Source organism: Motacilla alba, chromosome 1 (genome assembly GCF_015832195.1).
Source record: "Motacilla alba alba isolate MOTALB_02 chromosome 1, Motacilla_alba_V1.0_pri, whole genome shotgun sequence".
Classification (NCBI taxonomy): Eukaryota; Metazoa; Chordata; class Aves; order Passeriformes; family Motacillidae; genus Motacilla; species Motacilla alba.
In genome coordinates, this window is record NC_052016.1 from 95077234 (window position 1) to 95104923 (window position 27690).

Here is a 27690-nt window from a genome sequence, read left to right on the forward strand (position 1 = left end):
AGAAGTTTTTGAGAGTTTTCGTAGCAAGCCATTATTTGTTATGCAACATTAATATCTTAGAGCATTGGATGAAGCCTGCTTAGAAGATGATGTGTAAAATTGATAATATATTAAATTGAATGTGCAACTGTAGGTTCCTTACTCTTTAAAGGGTTGAAAAACTACAGGTGTTGTTTTAGACACAGATCATGCATATCCAGCTGGGTTTCAGACAGTGGGAAGACACTGGATACTGTATATCTTGTAGTGAGCAAGGTCCTTGACACAATCTCTGCTAGACAGACAGATCCACAAAAAACAGTGGGACCTGAGGGACTGACAGGTTGTGACCAGCACACAAACGTCAGCTCACGGCTAATCACTAGAGGCATCCCTCAGAGAGTGATATCAGCACTGGGAATGTTTAGCATCCTTACTGATGACCTTGACGATGGGACAGAATGCACAACCAGTGAATTTTCAGAGAGAAAATCAAACTGGGGAGGGATAGTCGACCCACTCTAGCACAGGGCTGCTGTTTTAGACAGCAACTGGCTGAAGAAATGGACTGATGGGAAACCCACAAAGTTCAGCCCAAGGCATGTGCAAAGTTCTGAGATGGAACAAATTTATCCAGCAATGCAGCCTGGAGGTCAACCTAATGCAAAATAGCTTTGCAGTAATAGACTGGATGTCCAGGTTGGCACTAAAGTGAACACAATTCAGCAGTGTGTCCTTGTGACTGAGGTGACCAACAGCACCCTGCACCTTACTAATGAGAATGCAGTTGTGGAAAGTGATTATTCCCCTGAATGCAGCATTTGTGAGATCATCCCTGGGGCACTATGTCAAGTTTTGGGCTCCTCAGCACAAGTGAGGTACTGACATATTGAAGTCCTGGGGAAGACCACCAAGAGCACAGATCATACAGGGAGAGGACAAGAGGCCCTACAATGCTACCTGCAATAATCCAATGAAAAGACAGAGAGAATGGAAGGAACCAGACTCTTCTTAAATGAGCCCAGAGATGGGACAAAAAAGTAATTGGGACTAATTAGAACATAGGAAATTTATATTACATATTAGGGAAAAAAAATTTCACCATATGCATGTTCCAGAGCTGGAACATGTGCCCAGAGAAGCTGTGGAATCCCCATCCTTGAAAGTGTTCAGGTCTTGTTTGTGTGCACCCTGAAGAGGGGCTGGACCTGAGGACTCCCAGAGGTCCTTTCAAACCTGAATTACCCTGTGATGCTGTGATGTGGAGGAACGTTTGAAAGTGTCCAACTTCTGTATTTTACAATTTCTGAGAAACATATGAGGCTCTAACAGACACATTATCAGTTTGTAACCTGCTTTTTTGACATCAGGGGAAGATAAGGCTGAAAAACTATTGAACATGACTTAACATATGCTAAGGATGAATATAACTTGTATATAGAGATAACAGATGAAGTTTAAGAAGGACTATTGCCACCTAAGAGCAAACAGGTTACAGGAGTTGGATATGTTGCAATTTATGATGGAAATGGTTTCAGTTTTTTCAGTTAGCACCTCTATGTAATTTATGCTGAATGGAAAGGAAGATGTGAAAAACTGTGTGAAATAACTGGTCTTCTCTAACTGACATTCGACTGGTCAGGTTGTCAGAGCTTCATTCAAAAATTGGTTTTCCAATCTTAGTACAAACTTTCATGTTCATAATGACATTTTCAAAATTAAAATCTAAGATGTAGCTATCTTTAGTCAAGTTACATATCTATCACCACACTATGACTTCTCCATTAAAATGTTATTAGTCAGAGAACTAAAAAGTGTACAGTTTATTCTCCTTTCACATATGTTCATGTATCACAGAGCTAGCTGTGACATTAGTTGAAAGGACCAATTGAACACAGCACTTTCTGCAATGCAGATTAAAGCTCAAAACTTGAGAGTATTTCAAAAGAATATGACAGCAAATAAATGTGAGAGAAGCTCATGGAAAATATTGCTGTAAAAGACTGAGTCAAAAAAAAGAAGTTTCCAAACTGTAACTATGAAGACAGCCTGTGAAAGTAAAAAGCTGATGACATCTTACTTTTACCATTTTTACCATTTTATTTGCTGACTGCTAAATAGTTTCCAGACTGTCATATAAAATCATCATGATCCTGCAGATATCTGCTTTCCTCTAGGTTTTAAAATCAGGTACTAAGTCATAAAACCAAAAGTACTGCAAAGTATCTTCTACACATTTTTAAAGCAGTTATAGTTAGTTAGAGCCTTAGCTTACTTTTCTGAAATTGTGCTGATTTACATTATGCAAAGGTCTAATTGTTATAGACATATTGCTTCATTCTGTGATGAGGAAAACAAACGAGGTGAGACAGTTAAAACACTCCAGGGTTTCTTCCCTTCACCTCTGCAATGAAAATATGCAAGAAAGCCAGCCCTGTGTAATCCCTCCCTCCTTTTAAGTGTAACCTGCTTCTTCTACCTCCAAACTGTCCCCTCCTGTTGAAATTGGGAACTTTTGCATTAGCAGTTGTCCTGGGTAAAAACCCCAAAATGTAGCTGTCACTATTTCTGAAGATGAAAAGGGTGATATGCAAATAAAAGGATCCCTGAGGGAATGATTTTTTCCCTGTTGTTATCAAACTAACTTTATTTAGAAGTATAGTGAATCATTGTGTAGTACTTAGCAGATAAAGCACTCATGGAATTAACAACAACAAGCATTCATTTACTCAGAAACAGGACTCAAACAGGAAACATGCCTGTGAGAAACCCCGATGGAACCACATTTGGCTAACAAGCAAACTCAACTGATGGCATGATGGCTTATTTAGAAGTGAATACATACACTCACTTTGCAGCAATGGAGCTACAAAATGTTTCATGTCTTGAAAATTTCTATTATTCTCCCCCAGTAGCACAGAAAAAAATAGCATTGAAATGGGGACATTTCTCATAAAAACATTATAGAATCTTATCTTTTGCCTTATCTCTTTTCCTGCACTCCATAGTTAGTAATCCTTTTTGGCGGGATGTTTTTGGGGTGTTGTGCGGTTTTTTGCTTTGTTTGTTTGGGTTTTTCAGTGTTAGCTCTTTGCACGTCCTCATTCTCCAGCCAGGCAGCGCGGTGGGGAGGAAGCTGTAGCAGAGGTAAAACTTGGTGCACTCAGCCCAACAGACTCGCGGAAAAGCGGGGGAAGAGGCGTTTCGGCCAAAGACAACGGAAGGCATCGGCTCCTTACGCCTTTTCCTGCCCTGAAAGGTTGTGAGAGGGAAGAGGCACACACACCCCACCCACCTCCGCCTCTTGAAAAAGTCGAGCATCCCTCGCTGTGCCGGCGGGTCGCACCTCAGCGTGTCCGGGGGCGGCTGGCAGCGCAGCCCCCTCGCCGGGCCGGCAGCCCCGCTCCGCTCTGCCCCGCTCCGCCCGCCGCGCTGCAGCCAGGTAGGGCAGGGCGGCGGGGCAGCGGCACGGGGGAGCTGAGAGCCCTGCTCCTTGTGCCCCCGCTCGGGGGAGCCGAGAGCCTGCCCCGCTCACGGCATCCCGGTGTGCGGGGGGCTCTCGCTGGCCGGAGACCTCTGTGGGGCACCCTGCCCGTTCCCAATCCTCCCCGTTCCCATCCCTGCCCGTCCCCATCCCTCCCCGTCCCCATCCCTCCCTCTCTCTCACCCAGCCGCGCTTCCCTGTCCGTGGCACTGCCCGGCGCTCCCCAGGGTCACCTGTCTCGGACACCTCTGTCCGGGGCCCACGCTGTACTTTTTCCTTAATACCTTCTTTTTCCTTATTACCTTCTTTTTCCTTATTACCTACCTTTTCCTTATTACCCAGCTGTCATAAATAGTCTAGCCCTGAAAACGGCTTATTTCAACATACAGCCCCTTGTCGCTGTCTCTGCGCTGTCCGCAGCCTTTTTCCTCCCACCTGGGTGGCTTTGGAAGGGGATGGGCTCCTTCAGCGCTGTTGTAAGTGATAGGAGCAAAAGGTTGTGCCTAAAACATTTGTGTATTAGCTCTCAAATGCTTCATTTAGAAAAAATATTAATATTAAGGACTCGCTATTAACTTTCCATTAACGCTAGCAGAAATGGATTTCTCACATCTCATTTTTCTGTTTTCCTTCCTGGAATCAACAGTTCCCTTTTCCTTTTTCAGAAGGTTTTTCAAACTGAAATATCTATACATTGACTCACTCACTGAGAGAGACAACTCTCTCTTTCAGTGATGAATGAGATTCAGAAGAGTTGTAAGTTCAAATTGCAACTCTCTGGAGTTTGGAAGACTCCCTCTCCATCCACTTTCCACCTGTCAAGACTTGCATAGTAAGTAAACAGCTTTGCTTATGTTCTTTGAAATTAAGACAGATTTTCATTTTTACCAAGAAACTGCAATCGTTGTTAAATATTTTTGTTTTCTTCATCAATGTTGCACAAATTATAGCACTGTGTGGTAATACTTCAAAAATACTTAAATTCTGTAAGAAGCTGTTCTTAAAAAGGAAAGACTAGTGCTTTCCTTCCTTGACCCCAAGATGATGTTTAGAACAGTCTCATGTTCAGAAGAACCTGATGTGTTTTTTTTTTTTTTTTAAAGGAAATCACAACCTTCAGGAGAAAATTGAGTTTTTCCAAAAGTGTTGATCAAAATTAATTACTTGTCCAAAATTGAGGATCAATCACTTCTATTTATCAGCCCAATTTAATTCAAAAATCTTTTGGTCATTCTTGAAAAGTGGGGAATAATTTTAATGGTGCACAATTTTCTAATTTGTGAGACACTGGTAATCCACTTTACAGAATTCAAACTTTTGGTTTGTTTGAAGTTTTTATTGGTTTCACAGTGGCACAAGCATTTTTAAGAACCATATTTTATTATTAAAACTCAATCAGTTGTTTTAAGCATGTATAAAACATAAAAAAAATGCTTAAAGCTGTTGTCACTTTGAGCCTTATGGACAGCTTGTAATTTAATCAATTTTCATTGAAACTGTCATTTCCCTCAATTTCCTTAGAATTTTGCCTATTAGTATTTCTGTACTCCTTTATTAGGTAGAGTATATTTGCTTTTGCTTTAAAATGTCTCAGTTTTTTCTGAAAATTAAAAATCTTATTCTGTTTCTCAAAGATTCTCTCTGGATTAGCTGACTTTCACTAAAAGCACTTTTCTTTTTTTCACCTTTTTTCCTCCTTCCTAACTTTTCATTGAAGAGTACTCAAACTGTATGGCTCAAATTTTTTAGCCTACAGTAGAATAATTTCAGACAAATTGATCGGGTTCAACAGCAATGAGAGAGTAAGATTAAGGTCTTGTGTCTTGAATTTTAGTAGTCATGAGTCTCAAACCTGGTCATTACTAAGTCGCTTCCATTATATTGTGTGCATTCAGCCAACCTTCCACTGTGTGTTGATGTGATAAACCAAAAAAGAAGTGGATTTAGAATTAAAAATCCGGTGTTAAATGATTCTGTTTTTATGTAGTAGACCATAGTCTTGTAGTCTCTAACAGCTGTATTTCTGCTGAATGTGATAGGATAGAAAAGGAAAACAAAATTCAAGGAATTAAAGAGAGAGGCCCTTCTTTCCTTATGAAGTGTAGGACTCTGAATCTCCATGTGTAATAAGGAACTGAAATTGCGTGTTGCATATTCACCATCCAGATTCTTTTAGCTTTCTAAATCTGGATCTGCCTACCAGGCTGTCTAAAACAGGGATGTGAAACAGTTCCTTCATCTCCTTACAATGCTTTAAGGGATGATGGCACACATGTACAGAACTGAGAAGAGAGGTAAGAGAGGGAGGGCAGCTACCCAGTTTGGTGCCCTGCAATACTGCTGGAAATGCAGTAGCCTCCCACCTCCAGACTCTTCAGGTCACAGGAACTTTCTGACTCTAAATCTTAGGGCAGCCTCTTAAAGTTTGTGTTTTCTCAAATTGCATCAGGTTTACACAATAAAAAGGAAATGGATTCCTAATGAGATTTTTTTCTGGCAGATCTCCCAGGTCTCTGAAATACATCTCATCTATCCTTCCATGTTCGTGTCACACTAAGCAAGGTTATCTGTTCTGGATTCAGGGGTTGAACTGAACTGACTGTGTATCTCACAGAGGCTGAGTCTCAGGAGCAGCTCTGTCTTTGGCTGTCAGTTAACCTGCTGTGCTGAGGAACCCCAGAATATGCTCCAAGTCAGTCTTAGTGGTGCTTTTCACTTGCCTTTGAAATCAGTTGACTACACATGAAGCAACTGAATATAGGCTGCTTTTTGTCCTCCCCCTCAGTGGAAATGTTAGCAGTCTCAGCTGGAGCTTATTGCCCCCACAGACCAAATTGTGAAAGAAATTGCATGTCTCATTGCTTTCCAACAGGCTCAAAGGCAGCCACCAACATCTCCAATCTGCAGCATTGTGCTGTTCTCATTGAAGGCAAGGGAACTTTCCACTGGCTGTTTCTACAAGGTCCAGTTTTGCAAAGTTTATTCTCCTTGTGGAGAAAAAAAAAGCACTGTCCTGTCCTGTGGTAGGTATCTGCTGGCTCAGGATTTGGGTGCTCTTGTAATACTGCAAAATGCATCCATTAAATAAGAAAATGGAACAAGGAAATCCTGCAGTGCTTTCTGAATTTGAAATGAGATTGCAAAGAAAAATCTAGATACATTACCTGATGTATGAAAATAGCTGTTATGATAAAAATATGTAGCTTCCCATTTGGAAAGCCCTCTTCAGCAGCAGGCAATAGTTACACTGCTCACATGCTCAAAGGAATCTGTTTCACTGGACTTGTGGTGTTGTGGTGAGCTGTGAATCTTGGTTTTTTTTATTTTTTTATTTTTTATAGGCTTTCAGAAGAAGCAGGAGCTATTCAGTTTCACTTTTTTGGAGAAGAAGTGAGAAGCAACTCAAGAAAATGATTCTGATGATTTTTTTGGTAATGTTTATCATGGAATCTGCCACTGGTAAGTAAAAGTCTTCAATAATAGAACATTCAAAATATGTGCCAGATTCTTGACAGTTGCTTGGAGTAGGACAAGTTTTGTTTTTTGCAGCCAAACCTTGTAATTGCCAAGGTTTGTCAATTACAGCCCAGCTACAGACTTGGGAAATTTGGTCCTAAACACCAAAATTAAGAAATGAAAAAGCAAGGATGCAACCTGGAGAAACTGGATGATGTTTTATGTGGCCATAATTGTATGAAGAGATATGGCAAACGAGAAAGAGTCTGCTTCTTTTCGTGCCATTCAGAAGAGTGGTCACAATAGTTGCTAAACAACGATAATCTCTGAGAACCTCAGGAGAAAGAGAGACTGGAGGCTGATTTTATTTTTGACTCTTAATCCTCCCTTTCCATACTTTTAATAACTTCTGTATGCAAAAGTAAATTTGGAAAATTTGTTTGGAAAGGCAGACTTGAAGACTAAATTTTACATAATCTCATTCCAAGGCAGTTTTCCAAAGATATCTGAAGTTTTTCAGAAATATATCTACATAATTATTCAGTTTAAATTAAGAAGATAAGGAAATGCAAACGTTAATTTATAGGATCTGTGCTTTTATCTCAAACATATTTGTCAAGTCAAACCATATGTGAAGAATTTCTCCTCTCCTCTCCTCTTCCATTTGTGGCAGTTGCTTTAATGTACAGTGGGGCCAGATTCTGCCCTTTGAGCCAAAGTGATTCTGACACTGTGGAACTCATGTGAAAGAATCACAGGGACAGGGAAGTGTCCTTCTATTTTCAGCCCTCTTTTCCTTCTGGTGTTGCTTTGGTAAGATAGAATAAAGGCTTAGAAAAGGCTGAGTTTTTTTAAGAAATATTGCAGGAATAAATAAATAAATGCTGCCAAACCATTTTGCTGAAAGAACTCCTTTCATAAAATGCCATCAGCAAGCAAATCACTTTAAAGTCAGGCTAATGAAATATTCTGAAATAATAAAATAATTGCTACCTAATATATCTTTTTCCCCCTTTCTCTGAAGAGAAGCTGTGTCCCCTTCGTGCCTCCATCAATATTCTAGAAGGGGAATATTTTTTCCTTTGCTATCTTGAGTCAAAGCAAGAACATTTTCAGGAAGAAACATATACAATAAACTGGTACAAAGAAAGTGCTGGCAAACAGAAAGTGATAAAGGAAACACACAGAATTGTTTCACAAATGAATTTTCTGGAGTTTTGGCCAGCTGAACTCAGTGACTCTGGGAATTACTCTGTCATTCAAAGGTGGGTACACAACACAGTGGGTAAATGTCTTGCCTGTGCACGTCTGTGATGAAGATAATTTCTTTGTCTTGTTTTCTGTAGCTGGTGGCATCCATATAAAAGGGGCTTAGGGAACTGCTATAACTGCAGTGTCATTTCCCACTTCATTTCATAATAACTATCAAAGTAGACCTGTAATATTTACAAATATCCATAAGGAGTTTCAGCCTTTTAAATGTTCTGTAAACCTTTTGATAAGGCAGGTAGCATTTTTGCTGGCTTGTGATTAATTACCTAAGAAAAATGAGTGTCAGACAACCCTTCTGTCCACTGTCAAAAAAAAAGAAACATTTGCTTGTCTTCTTCCCCAGACTTTTTCTTGCTTGCTGTGTTGAGTGGATGTCATGCTATGAGGCTTGCCAAATCATTTAACTGTATAATAAAGATTAAACATAGCATAGCTGAACTCTGCTTTCTGTGCAAACCTTTGCCTGCATGGAGCCATTCAAAGAACAAATGAAATAACTGGATTTGATTTCTTACTGCTGTGGGACACCGTGGGTTAAAAGGAGAAATAAGGACAGGCCTCCGTAATTTGGTGGCAATTGTCACTGAAACACCTTGAAAGGGATTAAATCAAAGGTCTGCTGCATGGAGTTCTTATGACTAATGCATAATTCAGCATTTAAAGTTGAAGCAATGATTAATTTGAAGCAGATCACCTTGCATTTGTGCTGTTCTCCAAGTAATATTTTTAAGGTTCTAGCCAGGTTTATAAAGGGTATGGGACTGTGGATACTGCAAAATGCTCTCCTGCTCTCCACGTTTTTCCAAAAATATCACAGACTCCAGTCTGATAGTTTACAGTTCTAAGGTAGACTTCAGTTGTTAACTTCCAAGTCAATTTGGAAGCAGAAAACTTATTTTTTTAAAAAATTCTTCCATGTATTACTGTTACAATTCTTCATTACTGTTATCTCCTTACTGACATTTTTTTTAAAAGTACTGACTCATGGTATATGAAATGCAAAATATTTTAATTGTGGGGTAAATATTGAGAAAAATTTTATTCATCTATGTTAAATTCAAGTGGGTTTTGTTTGGGGATGATGAATATGGTAGTTGTCTAGTTTGTTGTGCCATTTTGTTGTGTTGACCAGTTTTCTGTATGGTCACTTCATGAAAAGGCTATTAAATCTAAAAACTCACTCCAATGCCACCTAATTAGTGTCACAAAATGCAGAGTGACTAATTTTGGCATGGGGAAAGGTAGGTGGAGATCATACCTGAATTGCCAGGCTACTGAAGGAGACTGCCATAATGAGTCCTAAATACTCATTGAAGGGCAAAGAGAAGAGAGCTGTGATAACCCCAGCCTTAAGTCATGATCATTTTGGTTTTCTAATTACTTTAAAGATGTGGGGTAATGACAGTAAGGCCACAGTCAATCACAAGAATTCTAAAAAATTACTATGAAAAAGTGTAAACCTCAAAACCGAAGGAAACAACTTACGAACAGAAGAAGGAAATGACAAGAAAAGAACTGAAGTAAAACTATTAGAATAAAGTTTTTAAAATTGAGTAATTGTTGGAAAACACAAAAATGTCGGAATCCTTTATGAAATTTCTTGATTTACTCATTTGCTTAAGAGAGAAACTCAGAAAAAAAGTTTTGATTACATCAAACCATTCCTTTGCAACTGAGAGTTTTGATTTTCTCCTTTTTTTATCTCGTCTTCTAGAACTGCTACATTTTAAAAATCAGTTTAGAAAGAAAGTATTTTTGAGGAAAACATTTCTTACTCTGAAACATCTTTTTTTTTTTTTTTCAAAAAATATTTAAATTTCTTTCTGTCAGGTGCATATGAACACTCATTTTCTGTTAGGATCAGAATGATGCCAGAATCATGCAATCCTCCTGTGGGAACTCTTCATGGGTCTCACTGCTGAAACAATAGGCAAAAGGGGATTTTTTCATGGGATTTTAATGGGATCTTTGGCTTAGTTTATATGATGGTTCTCTCTATTGGCAGGCATATCAAATGAGTTACATTTCAGTAAATACAGAAGATTACTGCAAAAACTGTTTTCAGCAGGGACAGAGGACTTTTAGAAGTTTCTGTAGGGAAAAATTGTGGGTTGTTGTGGGCTACTGAACTTGTTTAAGATTTAATAAGAATGACTGAGTGGAATTACTTTAATTTCAAAGTATTAATAGTAGGTTAAAAGTTCTACTTTTGAAAGAAGATATGCTAAGTACATTTTTATTTATCTTTTTAATTTTCAACTATTTAATTTAGAGTTAGGTGTTTGTAAGCTACATGGGAAATAATTTTCAGAATACTTATAACTTTAGGCAGTTTCAGGGAACAATGTGACAATTACATATACTGCAGATTTTCAAGAAAAAAAGACAACATGTTGACAGATTTGTCAAACTAATTAAATTTAGGATTTTTTTTTCTGATGTGTTACAGCTGACAATATGCAAGAAGCAAGAGGCGAAAGTAATGTAACAATGTTTTTAATGATGTTTTAACCACTTTTTTTTTGCTTAAAGAGGAATCAGAAGTTTTACAGGTTAACCAGATGTGTTCTGCTGGGACATACATAGATAGCTGAAGTGTGAATATTTGTGTGTTGACATGCTCACATGTGTTTGTTAGTACTCTAGACTTAGGATACAAATTCAGGAATCAGTGGACATCACCTACAGGCCTGAATGTGTCCATCTTCAGCAACATTCTTGAAAATAAAAACTGTACTTATAGTAAGTGTGGTAAGCAGCAAAAACTGTGTCACAGGTCTTTGGGAAGATTTGTAATTTGTATGGGTTTTTTTGGTTTTTGGTTTTTTGTTTTTTTTTTTTTTTTTTTTTTATAGCCTGTATCCTGTGGCTGTCAAAGAGAAAAACAGAATACAAAAAAGCAGGTCATCAGGTTGCTCTATTTTGGTATCTTTGAAACTGAGAAAACTTAGAAGTTCCTGAAAAAGCCAAAAAACTACAGAGAAACATGATAAACACATGATAAATTTTAAAATCTGAATATTGCTCAATTTTTCAATATGTTTAGAACAACTGAAAGCCATGGGAACATACATATAGAGCTAATACTGCAATTTGGAAAGCAGAGTGACAGTTTCTGCGGAAGATTGCAATATCGAGATAACACTGGCTTGTTGTAGTAAAATAGCTAAGAGATTACTTGGAATTGGCTATGTAACCAGTAAGCTTGCTTCATATTCTCTAAGGGCTTTCACTTCCCTGTGTCATCTTCTGAGTCAAGCTAGATTTTGTTGTTCCTTCTTGGTGGGTTTGTTGAGGGGGAGATCCAAAAGCTGTTAAACCAGAAACTGTTTTGTTCCTGACAAAATATCACTGAAGACTCTCAAAAAGTGAAAACCAGGATAAAAATATATAACAATTCTGACACTAGCAGTTTGAAAAATGCAACTAAATTTTTTTTTTTGGTGTGTCTGTGTGTTGAAAACTCCGCTATATGGCAGACAACTAGAAATTATGTATGAAAAAATTCATCTTTGTTTGCACTGATATGGTTTTAATACCTTCCAGGGACATTCTCTCTCCAGATTTTGGCTCACCAGGTAGAATATCTTGATCCACTTTGAGTGGTTTCCCCAGATGGGATCACAGAAGAAAGCCTCTGTGGAGTAACAGTGCTCTGTGGAGTAACAGTAACAGTGGCTTTATGGACCCTTTTCTTTCATCTGCTGAATCTAGAGAGTAAAACCATTTGCATTTCATGGCTATATCTGTAATTAATTCTCTGACACAATTCAGATTAGTAGAGTGATGTCTAAAGAAACACTCAGACTCAGTGGAATTAATTTGAATTAATGTTTATGTCTACACCTAGGTAGGTGAAGACATAAACATTATCTAGGGTATCTTTACTGTCAGGGAGGGAGAGGCCTTTCTGGGTCACAGGTGATCTTGTCCTAAACAAAATATATAAAATAGGTCGTATAAACTGCACTGTAACAGGGTGACTTCTGACTGTGGTCCCACTGTGACTGTGATTAGTAGCTCTGATTTAAATGTGTAAATGAGATGTTGAAGAATAGGTGAAGAGAGCTCCACCCACTGTGAATACCCATGTGAGCTCATCTCTGCTGGAAAAGTTTTGGTAAGGCTTTTCCTGTTTGTGACAGCATATTTACCAAAACCACTGTGTTTTGGTTTAAAGAGTCAATTACAATTAGGGGTAATGAACATCTCAAGTGAGTAGAGAACCTGTGTAGCTTGACAAGGGGCTACAATGCAAAGAAGCTGAGCAGAATACATAAACACATTTGTTTGGGGAGCTTAAAAAGCAGAAAAGAAACAACCCAAGACTTGGTCTAAATTCAATATAAAAATGATGTCCTAATAGCTCTTCTGAATCTTGTAAACTCAAAAGACATGTCAAGAATGGTGTTTAAGCTGATGTGCTCACCAGGGATGCTTCTTCATTCCAAATCCTTTGTCCTCTTGGACTTTCTCATTGAAACAATTCTCGACTAGTTGCAGTTCTGGAAGAAATTTATTTTTCTTTTCTTGGAGGCAGAAAGATTCAAACATATATATGAAGACATGACTGACATTGGAGGGAAGTTCTCTGTGATTGCTGCTTTTCCTTTGTCAGGCCCTGCTTGTTCAGAAAACAAACGAGAGCTCTATGCACTAATTGCAAAGTCTCACCCATTAACTGACAGAATCTCACCCACTAACTGACAGCAGCATATGGCTTTCTCTTAAGCTCTAACTTTGCCAAATAAAAGTTCTTCAGGTTCCTTTCCCTTGGTAGTCATGTATTTGGATATATCAAACTGTGAAATTACAGCTATAATCTGATTCTTTCAAGGAATGTATGGATAGAACCTAGTAGATATCTAAATAACAACGACCTATCTTATTTCTAATTTTACAAACATATTTTTCTGTCATGGCTTTTAATCCTAGCAACACATAGGAAATTAAACCTGCAAAATCTTCAGCTGATTCAAGGTCCAAAATTCTTTGATGCTCTCATGTAACTATGGATGATGTCACAGATTGTTGCATCCTTGTTCAGGTCAATGTAGCATATATTGTCATGTTCCATAGATATAATTGTATTGTCAAAAGTTTTGGATAGTGCATTTAGTTTAGGCAACCTGTTTGGTTAAAGGAAATAATACTTACTTGGAAGTGGGAAAGTGATAAAGGGAAATAAAAGTAATTGGGTCACTGTAGATGTACTTTTTACCTAACAGATGTATTTGAGAATTTATTTGTGTTTTGTAACTCACCAAGCTGCATTATTTTAAAAAGCTCCTAAAACTGATTTTGCTATATTTTTTTCTTAGCAATGGAAAACAAAATGTCACAATTCAAAAGTGGACACTGAATGTACTTGAAAGAAATAAAAGCAGCTGTTTCAATGAAAATCATTTAACTACAGAAATTAAAAGTGCTGGAACTGGTCATTCACTGAAATGCAGCGATTTGTCTGTCCATGAAAATGACAGCATAACATGGTACAAGGTAATTACTGAAACAGTGTCACTCAAATCATTGGCTGTAGAAACAAAACATCTGATTGCAGGAAATATTAATTGCAAACAAATTTTTGGAAGCATCTAGAAACATTGTAAAGCTTTAATTTCTCTCGGGATCAGGGGGAAAGTCTTTAGACAGATACACAAAACAAAGATTTTGTCTGCTTTCAAATTTGTTAAAAAAATACCTGTTTCAGAAGTTATTAAACTAGTAGTTTGGAATGATAAAAGATCTGATGTGCATGTCTGTTTGCTGATTTTGGCAGCAGCTGGTTTAGCCAGCTGCTACTTTGCTGATACAGATATTGTACCGATGTTAAATGAGATGCCAAGATTTTTATTTTACAGTTGGCATGTACTTGCAAAGTAATTGCAAACTTTCCAATTTTGCTGTTTCTGAACAGTTTTTAAGTTCTGTTCATTTTTGGCAGATCATCTCTTTGGGGTGTGCTCCTTACTCCTCTCAGGTCTCCTGGTTGGAGTAACAGACCCTGTTCACTCCAAGATCAACCAGATTCAGGACGGGATTTTGACTGATTTATTACAGGCATCTGGAGTAGCCTGGAAAGAATGAGCTACAGCCCTGCTCTCGTCTTGTGGGGCCTGGGAGGATGGGACCATTGATGGATAGGGCCACAGGTTGTTATGTTTTCCTCAATTGCAGTGTTATCAGCTTCTAATAGGTTAAATGTTCAAATGTTGCATTTAAGTGACCATGAATGAAAATTGGGCCTGCACCTCTTTTGGGTCAGACAAATGTCATTGAGATAGTGAAAAGGTGATGGTGACACTGTTTAAAAAATAAAATCTTAATTTCTTTAATATTTTGAATGCATGCTTGCCACAGAATAGTATTTTCTGATTTTATTGATGCAGGACTGTAAGAATTATGAAAATGAAACAGAGAGGGAACTAAATTTTAGAGCCTTAACAGTACAGAACTCTGGGATATACACCTGTAAAATTTTAATCAGTCACGAAGGAAAAATATACCACAGCACAAATACAATTAAACTTGTAGTAGAAGAAGGTAAGAAAGCTTTCTAAAATTTTGAAGTATACTTTTTGGTTCACTTTACTAAGGAGATTTTAAATTGCAGTTCTCATTTAATAAATATATACCGGGGGGAAAAGTCTGGTAATCTGATCTACTTCAGAATAATTTGAGAAGAAAAAAAGTGAAAGTTAAGATGAAATATTACCAATTTTGGAAAATATATTTAGTATGTTTTCCCTGCAGTTTTTTTTTCCCTTATTTTTTTTTCAAAATAGCTGCTCTAAGTCATACAAACTTACTAAGAATTTTGCACAAGAGCCTTTCCAACCATTGCAAATTGTACTCTGTATATATATGTATGTGAAAAAAAATTCAACAAGACATACTGGGTTTTAAGCTACTCAGAAACACCAGAATCCAGATATTGTTCTGGAAATTAAATGGAATGTTTGTGATTAATTTTATATATAGAGCAATTATGTAACTTTTACTGCAGAAGAACGTAAGTGAGGTATTACTTCAATAACAATACTTCTATTTTAGATGCACCAGAGGCTTTCACTTTGGAGATAGTTGGACGTCATGAAGAAATTGAAACAGAAATAGGTATGAAATTAATACAAAAATCTTTGAGGTAGCTACTCTACCTACATGCTTTTTTCTGATTTCTTTATGGTTGATGGTCTGGATAAGTGTAATTATACTAATTGTGCATCTTCCTGTATGTGGTCTAACCTCACATCTGGTAATATTTTGCCTGGTGTATTCCATTTCTGATACACAAGTACACTAAATGCACCCTTTCACAGAGACAGAAGCTGAGGCTGCTGCTACAACCTGCAAGAGAAGGTGGTGGTATGATAAACCATCTCTCCTGTAGATGATAAGACATCTCTCTTGTAGCTGGCAAACCTCATAAGGCAATGTGTAAAAGATGTATGGTTTACTCAGTGAACAGCAGTAATGAGTAATCCCGCTGATACCTGATGTGGTTGAAAATGTAACTCTTCAGGGAAATGAGGAGTGTGAGGTATGACAGTCCTGGCAATGTGTGCCTGTACATCTGCATTGTCAAGAGACCTTACCTGTGCTTCTAGCTGGTAGTACATTAGATAAAATGATCTGCAGGCTTCACACAGTCTTAGACAGGATGCAGGATTTTGTGATCAAGGCTGTAATTAATTTTTTAAAACAGAAATTTACCCGTCCCTCTCCTCTCCTCTCCTCTCCTCTCCTCTCCTCTCCTCTCCTCTCCTCTCCTCTCCTCTCCTCTCCTCTCCTCTCCTCTCCTCTCCTCTCCTCTCCTCTCCTCTCCTCTCCTCTCCTCTCCTCTCCTCTCCTCTCCTCTCCTCTCCTCTCCTCTCCTCTCCTCTCCTCTCCTCTCCTCTCCTCGCAAACTCCCAGGATGTCCTTCCTGCTCATTTCCTCCTCATTACTGTGCTTATCCCAGTCCTTAGAAGTTAGTAGGGTTTGGCATCAAATGCTTATGATCTACCTGTCTTCTATCCCTTATCTGCCATGATAAGATCATTTGATAAGGTCATTGAACTACCTGCTGAGTGATGAGACAGATGGCATGGTGGAGAGTGAAGGGAATTTAGGATGAGCCAGGTCCATGATCTTTAAAACCTATCATTGTTTAGGATGGTGTTCTATGGTATTTGCCTCCAAATAGCTGTTGTGTAAGGTGGAAATGCTGGAGTTGCAAGGCCAATGATACTAGGTTAGGTCTGTGCAACTGTAATTTGGATTTCTAAAGTCTGAATCTATGATGGCCAGTTTTTCAGCTGGCTCTTGCTTTGAAGGTTCTAGAAGTATCTGGTGAGTCTTGAGAAGCTTTGTGTGCTCTTAGAGAATTGCTGTGTAATTGCTTACTGGAAAGTGTTTGTGCATGATGGTCTGAAGAAGGAATAACATGCATTTTTCCTGGCTTAATAAAGAGCATTCTGGATGTGTTCCCAAGAAATGATGCTGCAATAGCCTAAAAACTGTGGTTGCAGCTAGCTTCAGGTCAAGCTTCCCTTGACAGGATTTAAAAAATCTCACACTCCAGAGCTGCAGTCTTCTGCCCTTATTTTTTCCAAGTGTACAGTTGTCCTCTTAGTTTTGCAATTTCTTGAAACTATTCTAACTTTATGGGGTGGTTCCTGTCAGTTACACTTAGTGCTTTGAAATGGGACAAGTAGATGACTGAGTAAATGACTTGTTCATGTATTCAGTAATTTCCAGTTGTGATACTGAGATAAGAATTTGTTCTGTGCATGTTCAACAGGGGCTTTGGATTTGTTGAGTAGTCATTTATAGTTTCCCTATTACAATTAGTTGGCTGTAATTCTCCTTACCAGTTACTTACTTTTAAATGGCCCTGAAGCACTGGTGATAGGTTTTCCTTTTCTGTTCTCAGCTTGCAGATCACAGTCTGGTTTATAGAATCATGGAATATCTCAAGTAGAAGGGTATAAGGATCATCAAGTCCAATTCCCTTTAGCTCTGTAAATCCTGAAATTCTCAGGTCTATTTAAACCCACCTAGCTTTGATGATTTATCTCAAAGAAAGCGATGAATGACTGTCACTCTGCAGCAGTGCATGATTAGGGAGGCCACCACTAGTGCTGGTGTAACACCTATAAAACATTGAGCAGGGGCTACAAAATTTAGAAAGGAGAGGATATGTTTATAGGATATGCTTATAGGATATGTTTCCTGGAAACTTTACTGCACTGTGTACATGAATACTATTTCTCACTAAATCTTCCCATGTTATGCTTTTATTTTGTAGGTAAAGAAGAGATATTAAATTGCACAAGTTCCTCGGTTCATTATATGCCAGAAGATGCCAGCCTCTACTGGTTAATTAACCAAACATTTCCAGAAAAATGCACGGTTATCCCTGAGAATGAACCTTCAATATGTGAAGAAGAACTCAAAACACTACAGTAGGTTTCCTGAAAATGCTGCATTTAGTATATGATAATGTCCTCCACTTTGTGGAACTGCCAATTCAGTAAAAACCACACTCCGAAACTTTTCCTCAAAATCTGCCTCTCAGGTGGTTGTAGGTTTTTGTACAGATAGTGCTGCTAACACCATTCCTTGTTGCAGGTTGGGAAACAAGTTCTATATCACAAGGCTACTAAGGATTAAAAAAGTAAGAGATGAGGACGTGCGCCATAATTTCACCTGCATGTTGCAAGCTGATGAAAGCACACAGATAAAAATAGTAAAACTGAAGAAAGGTATGGCATAATCTAGAAAAAATTTATTAATCAGCCTTCTCAATCCTGAGGGCATTTTGAAACACTGCTCCAAATACTGTCTGCTTATGAAGGCCCTCACGCACCTAGTGCTGGATAACTGGGTGATTCCTGCTGCTCTCAGACAGGGACAGGAGGAGTGCAAAGCAAAAGAAATACAGACTACAATGAGCATGTCTTGAGAATGTCTTCGTAAAAACTTCACAAAGATTTAAGTGTTAAAAATCTGTATTTGGAACTAAAAGCTTCAAAGATTAATAATAATGATAAATAATAATAACAATGATAACAACAACAACAACTACAATAATAACAATAATAATAATAGTAATAGTAATGAGGAAAGGCCTGAAAGAGATTAGAGAAAAAAAAAGCAAATGTATCTTGGCCAAAGAGATAAATAGGACATTAAGGACTTAGGGATGGGACTGAGAGAGGGGTGAAAGCTAGATAATTATAGGAAATAATAAAAAACCTGAAGGAAACTCTTCACAAAAGTGAGTGACCATCATTTTGGGATGCTTTACATCTATGAGGATCTGTAATGTCAGTCTTGATCTCATATACCCTGCACACACATAAATGAACTGTATGTGACTAGGTCCAAGATTGTTTCTCCTGTTTTTGCAGTAAAACATGTTTTCTAGATTCCCATCAATACTGTGTTTCTTTTGAGGTGATTATTAGGTGCCATCAGTATTTGATACAGTAATCTTGTTATACAATACTCTTTGTTAAGGCTGTAATTTGCTTTTTTCCTCTCTTATAGGGAAGATTCAAGACTTGCCAGTGCATGTATTTACCACTGGAATGGTCCTTGCTCTGCTATTTCCATTTGTTGCCGTAGCTGTGGTGTTGGTGCTTGTGATGTTTAGAGTCGACTTAGTTCTATTTTACAGAAATATTTGCAGGAGAGATGATACTGCTGGAGGTATGACTTAGCTAAGGCTGACATTGAAATAAGCATATTGATGAAAAATATTTTCTGGCAGGTTCTATGAAGAAATCAGCTTTGAGGAAGATAAAAAATTATCTTAAATCCAGGAGTGGTGTGAGAAGAAACAAAGAATATATAAAAGAGAACTTGATGGTCAGGTGCTAACGTATGTTTGTTGTATATGTGTGGCAATGACAGCAGATAAACACAGTGAAGAAGCTGCCTCTGGAGCAGGCAGTGGAAGGGATGTGGCTGGATGCTGTTCAGATGACCTCCGTTCATGTTCTTCACCACAAAAGTTGATAGGGGTGGAGAGATTTTCAGTTGTCTATCCATGAAGAAGATGAACACTGGAGTTTTCAGATGGGCAGACTGACACAAATTTGTCTTCACCTCACTGATGCCCTTCAGTGAGGTAAAGCTTAAAATGTTTCTTTGACTGTAGAGGCCATTGCATGTTTATAGGTTTGTCACTACATGCACTTAAGGAGAGCAGGAGTGCACATTACCAGTGTCTTACCAGGCAGCAGCTCTGTGGACTCCACAGCAAGCAAACCTGACAATTACTCAATTTGAGGAGTAATTTTTCTGAAAATTGTGGCGACAAAACTTGCTGTATATATGGGTCTGATTTTCTTGGCCTTTCTTGGTCTCTAAATCAGCTTGAATATAACTTGAATAAACTGCAATGGTTAGAGATTTTTGGATAATGGGTGGATGTCATTTATGCCTGCCAGTGTTATTATCTACTTGTTGATATCAGCTACCACAGTGACTTACACTCACTCAGGGAGGATCTCTGAGAACCTGGACTATGCTGCCCTGGAGGAGCTGCCTGTTGGATACTAGGCAATGCATTTCCTATTCCTAGAGCTCTTGAAAGTGTGGGCTTTCATGGTGTTTACTTTGTGCTCTCTCTTATGAACTACATGCAGTAAAGTATTCAGAAAGGGAAGCAAAGAAGTGCAGTTTAAGAAGCAAAGCCATGTGTGTTGGTGTATCAATCCTGATAGCTGCTCTGTGGCAGTGTGGCGGACCTGGCCTCTGGAGTGGTCTTTGATTTTCTGTCTGTAAATTAGTGCCCCAACCAAGACCAGACATGGTCTCATAACAAAAATAATTAACTGGTTTGTTCTCTCTTTTGCTGGTACCCATTCCACTTGATACTCTTTGAACAGTGTACAATAAATGTTGAAATCTGCAATATCACTTAAACAGCAATTTTTTTCAGTTTACAGACACATTTATTACTTCCCTTCATATCTTGATTTTCACAGATGTGACATTAATTGGTTAAATTAATCTGATTTTACTTAAAAAGCACCTTAATGTAGAAGGGAAATATTTACAAGTATTTCCCAAATGCAATCAGAATATTTTGTATCAACCTTAAATTTCTTCAGGACATTTTTTGAATCTGATGAAGAGTGTTTGAAGACTCTTCAGAGTCTTCAGAAGAAAGATAAGGGGTCTCTAGATGCTTTACCATGGAGACACTAAGTTCGAAAACCAAATAGGTGAATCAGATACTGGATTTCTAATGGTTGATAACAAGGCAACAATTGTTGATTTATTTTCAGATGGAAAAGAATATGATGCATTTGTGTCTTACCTGAAAGACTGTGTTTCTCCTACTGAAGAAGAGAGAGAATTTGCTTTGAAGGTACTGCCCATGATATTAGAAGAAAACTTTGGGTACAAGTTATGTATATTTGAAAGGGATGTATTCCCTGGAGGAGGTAAGTGTGTTGAATATTCTTGTCATTAAATAGGCTCATCATTTTCACACAGAGGTAGAAGTCTATAATTAGAAGGAATTCTGTCACGTGTTGTGCATTGAAAGGTTACATTTTTCATTTAATCTGGATTGTGTACATGCAAAGTTTGGTTGCAAACATTTTACATGTTTTATAGTTATATTTATGAATTCATATACACTTACATGTGCACACATAAATCGCTAATTACAAAGAATCAAGATGAAAAAATCAAAGAGCAAGCATCAAGAAGGTTAAGGCGAGGACACAGAAGATATCACATATTTCCCAGTAATAGTGCTTTTGCTCTGCTTTAGCTGAGGGCCAATGAATGAACTCATATTTATTGCACAGAGCAGCTGATGACTACATGATGGTTGAAACCATTTCCTGAATGAAATGGGTGCCATAACAAAATAGAAATAAGAAATGGAATTTTGTTTGGTCTATGGATGTGTCTGGCATCTGCCTTTTGCTTGGATAAAAGGTACTATGCGTTTCCATTTAGTCAAAGATCCAGCTGAGGGATAGAATTTCATTGTTCAAATTGATCCTTCATTGATCCTTCATTAAGCAGGATCTTGTCTCTTTGTATCCATTCCTGACAAATTTTTCTATCCTGAGAGGAGTCACAGCTCTTCTAAGCCCTTTTTTCTTACCTATTCACATTCTTTAAGTATTAAAAAAATTGTTTACTGAAGTGTGCAGTCTGATTCTTTCAACAGTTTTAGCTTATTTCCTTTTCTCTGGTCTGATCCATTGTGAACATGTAAAATAGAATATTTCTGTCTTTGTACGGGAGCCTTTGGTGTTGCAATACCCTTGTCAGCCTCCTTTTACCCTCAGTTTTCTCTTCATTAAGTTAGTTATGCAGTTTGCTTTGCCTTTCTCTACAAGTCATTTTTTCTAGATCTCTGGTTTATGTAGACTTTGTCCCATAGTGTTAAAACAAGCACTGGAAGTTGTTAATGAAAATTCAATTTGATATTTAAAGTGTATCACCATTCACTTTAACTAATCACTTTTCATACCAAAAGTCATCAATCTAAAACACAGTTGGAACTCCTTTTGTCATCACATGCTGGTCTTCTCAGCCCTGGATTACTGGAAATAAATTTGGGTGTTTGGTATCACAAAGGAAGGTGTAATCCCAGGGTTACAAAATACTTGGAGAGAAGTTGCTGTTTGTGCCTTTCTGTGAAATAACTCCAATGGTATCTATTAGGAAAGAGCAAAGAGATGTCTGGTTGGGGGAAAGTTAATTTTGCTGTCACCTTCTGTCCATGTAACTACTGCCAGACAGCAGTCTAGGGTAGATGGAGATTATAAGTAGGTTTATGTCTGCACTAGAGAACAATCTTTTACCATACCTGAGTTAATTTGGAGACTCCTAATCTTTAATACATATCAATCTCTTCATAAGGACAGGATGTTTACACACTGTCATTTTATAAGAGGGACATTTTTGGTACATATGTGAATTTAAAAGATAAGTTGATTTGGTCCCTATCCTTTCAATTTAATATGAAAATAAATTTATCTTTAATTTGCAGCATTTGTTGATGATATCCATTCATTCATTGATAAAAGCAGAAGATTAATCATTATACTGAGCCAGAACTACATTTCTGACAGAGCCATATACGAACTTGAGAGTGGACTGCATAAAGCTCTAGTTGAAAGAAAAACTAAGATCATATTAATTGAATATATGCCTATAAGTGACTACAATTTCTTGCCAGAATCACTGTCACTTTTACCATCAAAAAGGGTGGTGAAATGGAAAAAAGAGAAATCTCTTCCCGTGAATTCCAGATTTTGGAAGAACCTTCGGTACCTGATGCCAGCAAAGCCTATCAAGACAAAGACCAAAGGGCACTATAGTAATCTTAACTTAGGCTCAGAAGCTGCTCAACCCTGGACTGAGTGCTGTGACCTTAATGCAATCATATAACAATTCTGGAGACTGAAGATGTAGCAGAAAACTGTAGGTTTTGCTAGCTAATAGAACTAAATAAACTAATATTTTGGGAAATAGTTAATGAGGAGACCAGCTCTGAGATCTGAGAAGAATGCAGCAGTTATTGCAGTAGCCGGGATGATGTTAACCCCAACTGCTAAATCTTATCCCAGAGAATGTTTCCTCAGCAATCTCCACAAGGAGCAGAAATTTCATTCTGCTTAGGACTTACCACATGGCATGAAGCACAATGAAAAACATTTTTATTTCACTATTTTCAGTGATGTAGAATGATACTGTTTTTACTTGCATATATTTTAGGCCCTTCAATAAATAAATCAGTACTTGCAATTTTTTTTTATTAGTAGTATTATTATTTGGATGCTCTTTATTTTGTATTTTGATATTTTCTAAGGATTGTAAGTAGACCCAAACAGCTCCTGCCTTAAAGAGCTTGGCATGCAGGCTTTGGTCAACATCAAGTAGAAAAAAACCCAAACCATGAGAGAAAGGGGAGGTTATAAAAAGTAGGGCAGTTTTGGATGGTTTAACAGTATTTACTACTGAATTGTACATGGTCTACAATGGGGAATAATTTGAAGGAATGATAAAGACTGTTTACATCCCATTTCACTGAGAAGATTGCAAATGCTCATTTTGACAGGGAGAAGAGGGGGGTGGAATAGAAATGTCTGACAGACATAATGGTTTTTTTAATGTATGTTGATACCACAGTGGACCCAATTGCCCAGAGACATTGTGGAGCCTCCCTCAATGGAGATATTTTGGGCATAATTCTGGGCAATGTGCTCTGGGATGACCCTGCTTGAGCAGGAGGTCAGACCAGATGACCCACTGTGATCCCTTCCAAACAGACCCATTTCATGATTCTGTTATACCCTGAGCTGCCTTCAGCTGTTGCATGTAGGGGATTTAGGTGAAAATGAGGCCGGTGTGTATATAAACTCCTAATCCTTTGGAACTCTTGTCTTAATATTATTTTTAAAACAATATTATTTGTTTTACAACAAATAAAGAGAACTATTCAAAACTATGCTAATCCTCCCTCATTATTAGCTGTTTGGCAGAAGATACCAAGCTCACATAAAATTCCTGGATAAAATGGAACCATATTTCCTCCTAGCATCAAGAAGGGGAGAAGTCAAGGGAGAATCATTTTGGAAGGTCTTTTGTCAGATTTTTAGGAGATCATCAAGGCTCTGCCCACTCTTGTCATTGCTTTGCCTGCCATTACTGCTGGTTTTGAGAAGGCATCTCTTTTACAGTGACAATTCACAGAGGTAGAGGAGCTCTATTACCTTCTCAGTGCACTTGAAAACACAATTGGAGTGTTGGGTGTCATGACAATGTCTCAAGTTTCATGGGAATGAAACATTGTTTGTCAAATATCCTTTAATCATGCATAGTTTCTGGAAGATGTTTAGGTAAAAGAAAAGGCTAAGTATAGATTTCCAAAATGGAGACAACACTGCTGCCAGGTTAACAGGTAGATGGAAAAGGAACAAAGAAATAAGGCAAACATGTGTAGAGACCTTCAGATCAGTTCTAGGAGGTCTCCTTTCTGTCAGACAACTAAGGAGCTATGTAAGTGTGGTTCACAGGCAAAAACCATTCTCTGGTGTGAGCTTTTACTGAAGAGGATTTCTCCTCTGCAGATGTGTGCCTTTACATTTCCAAATCTCAAATATTTCACAGTGTTCAGTTCTTCTCTACCAGTGTTCTCCATGTTTTCTAGTCACAGATAAGTTTTGACATTCTCTGTCAGCACAGAAATGCCATTAGACACAATCGGTATATCAATTTTCTGGCCAAACATCTTACAGAAATGTTAGCAATTTCCTAATACTTAGCTGAGGTATTAAATGTTCTCCTCAGCCATGTAGTTTTTCATATACTGTTGTCAATGTATTGCCTAACAAATTAAATGTCAAATGTGTGTCACACATGTGACTGTGGATGGTGCACATGGTTTGTTAATTGCTCTGGACCAAGCCTAGCCTCTGTGAGAATCAGCTACTATAAATTGAAATTGAATGTGCCAAGGATGCCCCCTCACCTCAGCTTGGAGAGACAATGTGACTGCATGTACCAGCTAGACCTCATGAAGATGTACCCTAAAGCCTGTGACACCATACAGAATTTGACTGCCCTGAGATTTTACAGAATAATGGAGGATTATACATAAGGAAGGATGAAATGGCATTAACTCCCAAGGTTAAATGGCATTAACTCCCAAGCTGTGTGAATGCCAGCAGAGCAGATGCACGTTGAATGACTCAACATCTGCATCTGTAAAAGGGGAAATGTGTTTGCACAGAGAGGTATCATGACACAGTCACTTTACAGATGATCCTCACTGCCCATTATGCCATGCTAAAGGAGGACAAGGGAAATTAAGGATCAGTGGTAAAATGGGGACAAGGGAAATTAAGGATATGCATACTCATACTAATGCCAGATGTTGTTCTTATTGCTCTTATATCCTGAATTACTGACATTAATCAGACCTTGGAAATGCCTGATTTTTGTTTGCCAGTCCATAGAGAAAGGGATCTGCTAATATTACTTTTATAGACTGTAGTTGTACTGACTTGCCTCATCATGTATGAGTGAATTCACATGATAGTTGGTTTGAGGTAATGGGTCATTTCAGCAATTTATACTGTGGGTTTTGTTCACTTTTGCACTTAATAAAATGATATTTCTCCTTCTCCACATCTGTGGCTCTTCCATTTTTGCTGCAGCTAGACAAGTAATGAGTGTTTTAAGGTTGCTTATAGAACCACTGACATATGTATTGGCAAAAGCAGATTTAATATAAAAGTGAAAGGGAGAGAAAATTCATTGGCAAGGTTCACTCTACTACTTACTGGATAGCTAAAGCACACAGAAAAAGATCAGACTAAAACCTAAAATCAATCAATATAACTCCAAAGTCAACCCAAAAATTATCTATGAGGAGGTTGGAGGGGGAGTGGGGGGAAGAAAAGAGCTAGGGTAGGAAAAGGTAAGGTTAAAAAAGGAATTAGGAAGACCCTCCCATTTAGGTACAAGGTCCAGAGCCACAGCTAAACTGAGCCAGTCTTGACCAACAGTTTAGGCCTAAAGGTTTACACCACTTAACAGCACTTCATTGATAGCTTAAGTTAAACAATTTAATAAAAGATTAATATAGAATTTACTACAGCACAATAGTAACTCATTTACAAGCCTAGCTTACAAATTTAAGTCTTTTAGGAGAACAACTTCCACAGTACATTTGCTATAAAATATTCACACTTGCATGCACGCAGACCTGGAGAAATACCTATCAGGTATCCCTGTGAAAAATGCCCCTTGAATTCAGTGAAGTGCTCCCATCAGACAATTCTGGATCTTCTCAATGGACAAAGGGTTGAGCCTCGAGCAGTGGGGGTTGATCAGCCCAGGATCTGGCCATTGTCCAATGATCCTCCAAGTATGGCAAAGCTGGGAGTTCACTGGCTCTGAGAGGAAGGGTGCTGGTTGCAGCCCACTGTGGTCCTGGAGAGCTCAAAGGGCCCTACTTAGGAATGCTGTTTATAGGATCACAAGAGAGTGAGCTTTAGTCATAGTAATTTCCCATCCAAGCCACAATTTGGGTTGGAAACTTTCCTCAAGAGAGCTCAATCCAGGTGCTGTTCAGGGCCAAGGCCTACTGAACATTTTTCAGCTCATAGCGTGAGCTGGGGGGCTGAGGGCAGAGATGCACCACCACAAGCAAGTGCCAAAAATCAAGCTTAGGGTATAAAGAAAAAAAGCAAGAAAAGCAAGTGTGGTTAGACCACAAGCAACAAATGTCTCATTTGTAATTTAGGAAGATTAAAACAAAGCCAAATCCAAAAAAGCTTCTGAAATATGTGATTTCCCTGAGGAGGACACAGATGGGATCAGTAAGGAGACAGCTGTTGCGAGCCACCAGTCTTGAAATTTCTTGTCTCTCTTTCTATGTACTATAACATAGTAACTGGCAGTGAGAACATGGTCTGTGTCTGCGTTTTTTTAGTGTTGCTGGTGGACCGATTTCTCCCAGATACAATACAGGCTGGAAGAAAAACAGTATCAAAGAACTCTTCTTGTCTGTTGATAATTTAACATAAATGTAGGAAGAATTAGGACTATTGTACATCATTGCTATAGGGTAGAACTCTATAAGGGCGATTACTGCAAAAGGTTTGTCAGTTCAAGGGTGTTTTTCCTACCATAAATGCTTCTGTTCCTTCATGACCATCTGCGTTCTTTAGAGATATTGGAGAGGTAGAACTTGTGAAACAGGAATAAATTACCCCTCCTAAGCAGCTGTGTCACTCCGAATCCAAGCATAAGGACAAATCCTATAAATTCCATCACTCTCCAGATTGTAATGAAAGCAGATTTGCAGAAGGGCTGGACAGGGGAACCTTAAGACTTGCTGGTTCTGTTGCAGAGCAACTGATGATGCCTGCATAAGCAAGTTATTACCAGCGTGTTTACTGAACTTGAAGGTAAACACAGTGGTTGTAGTCAGCTGTCACAAAAAAGGAGAGCATCAATTAGGATGCTTCAACAGATTCTGGGAACACAACTCCCGTGAGTACAAGGTGAGGTTAGTGCTCACTGGACATCTCAGACCTTAAGGAGTACATAGTACGCTATGTAAGGGTACATAGTTGGTTTATTCAAATTGATCCAGAATTTTATGTTTCACATCCAGAATTCAGTAGATTGATTCCTCAGGTAATTAAAAATAGTTAGAAAATAGAGATCAACAGTTAAGAAGATAGATGTGTGTTTCTGGCCTGGAAGGTTACTGTAGAACTGTGGTTATATATTGAAGTTATCGTTTTCTATCTTGATTTCTCAGAGAAAGTAAAAAAAAGTTGCTTTCTTTTTAGAGACAGCTATGGTCTGGCTTTCAGACTTTTAAGAATGTTTGAAACGTTGCCTTTCCTAATGAAATGCTTGTGATGTACTTAAAAAGCATTCAATATTTTGAAAAAGAAAATGTGATTGCATTTTTTGGGAAATAATTTTCTGAACTAGAATTAGATTGGGTGTCTGGG

The 27690-nt window shown here is 38.2% G+C and overlaps 2 protein-coding genes across 2 annotated transcripts in view; both read left to right on the top strand.

The window, feature by feature from the left end:
- LOC119701914 (interleukin-1 receptor-like 1) overlaps positions 1-3205 on the top strand; it is a 38205-nt gene extending 35000 nt beyond the window's left edge. The window contains exon 17 of the mRNA XM_038139265.1: positions 3092-3205. The gene's annotated coding sequence lies outside the window, so the exon portion shown is untranslated. The remainder of the gene's footprint in view (positions 1-3091) is intronic.
- A 1074-nt stretch (positions 3206-4279) lies between these two features.
- On the top strand, positions 4280-25260 carry IL18R1 (interleukin 18 receptor 1). Its single transcript, XM_038139192.1, has 11 exons — positions 4280-4295; positions 6805-6922; positions 7944-8184; positions 13513-13690; positions 14581-14734; positions 15245-15307; positions 17481-17637; positions 17804-17937; positions 18725-18886; positions 20473-20631; positions 22203-25260. Exons 2-11 carry the CDS (start codon positions 6874-6876, stop codon positions 22601-22603), a joined length of 1698 nt encoding a protein of 565 aa, XP_037995120.1. The 5' UTR covers positions 4280-4295; positions 6805-6873; the 3' UTR covers positions 22604-25260.
- The last annotated feature ends 2430 nt before the right edge of the window (positions 25261-27690 follow it).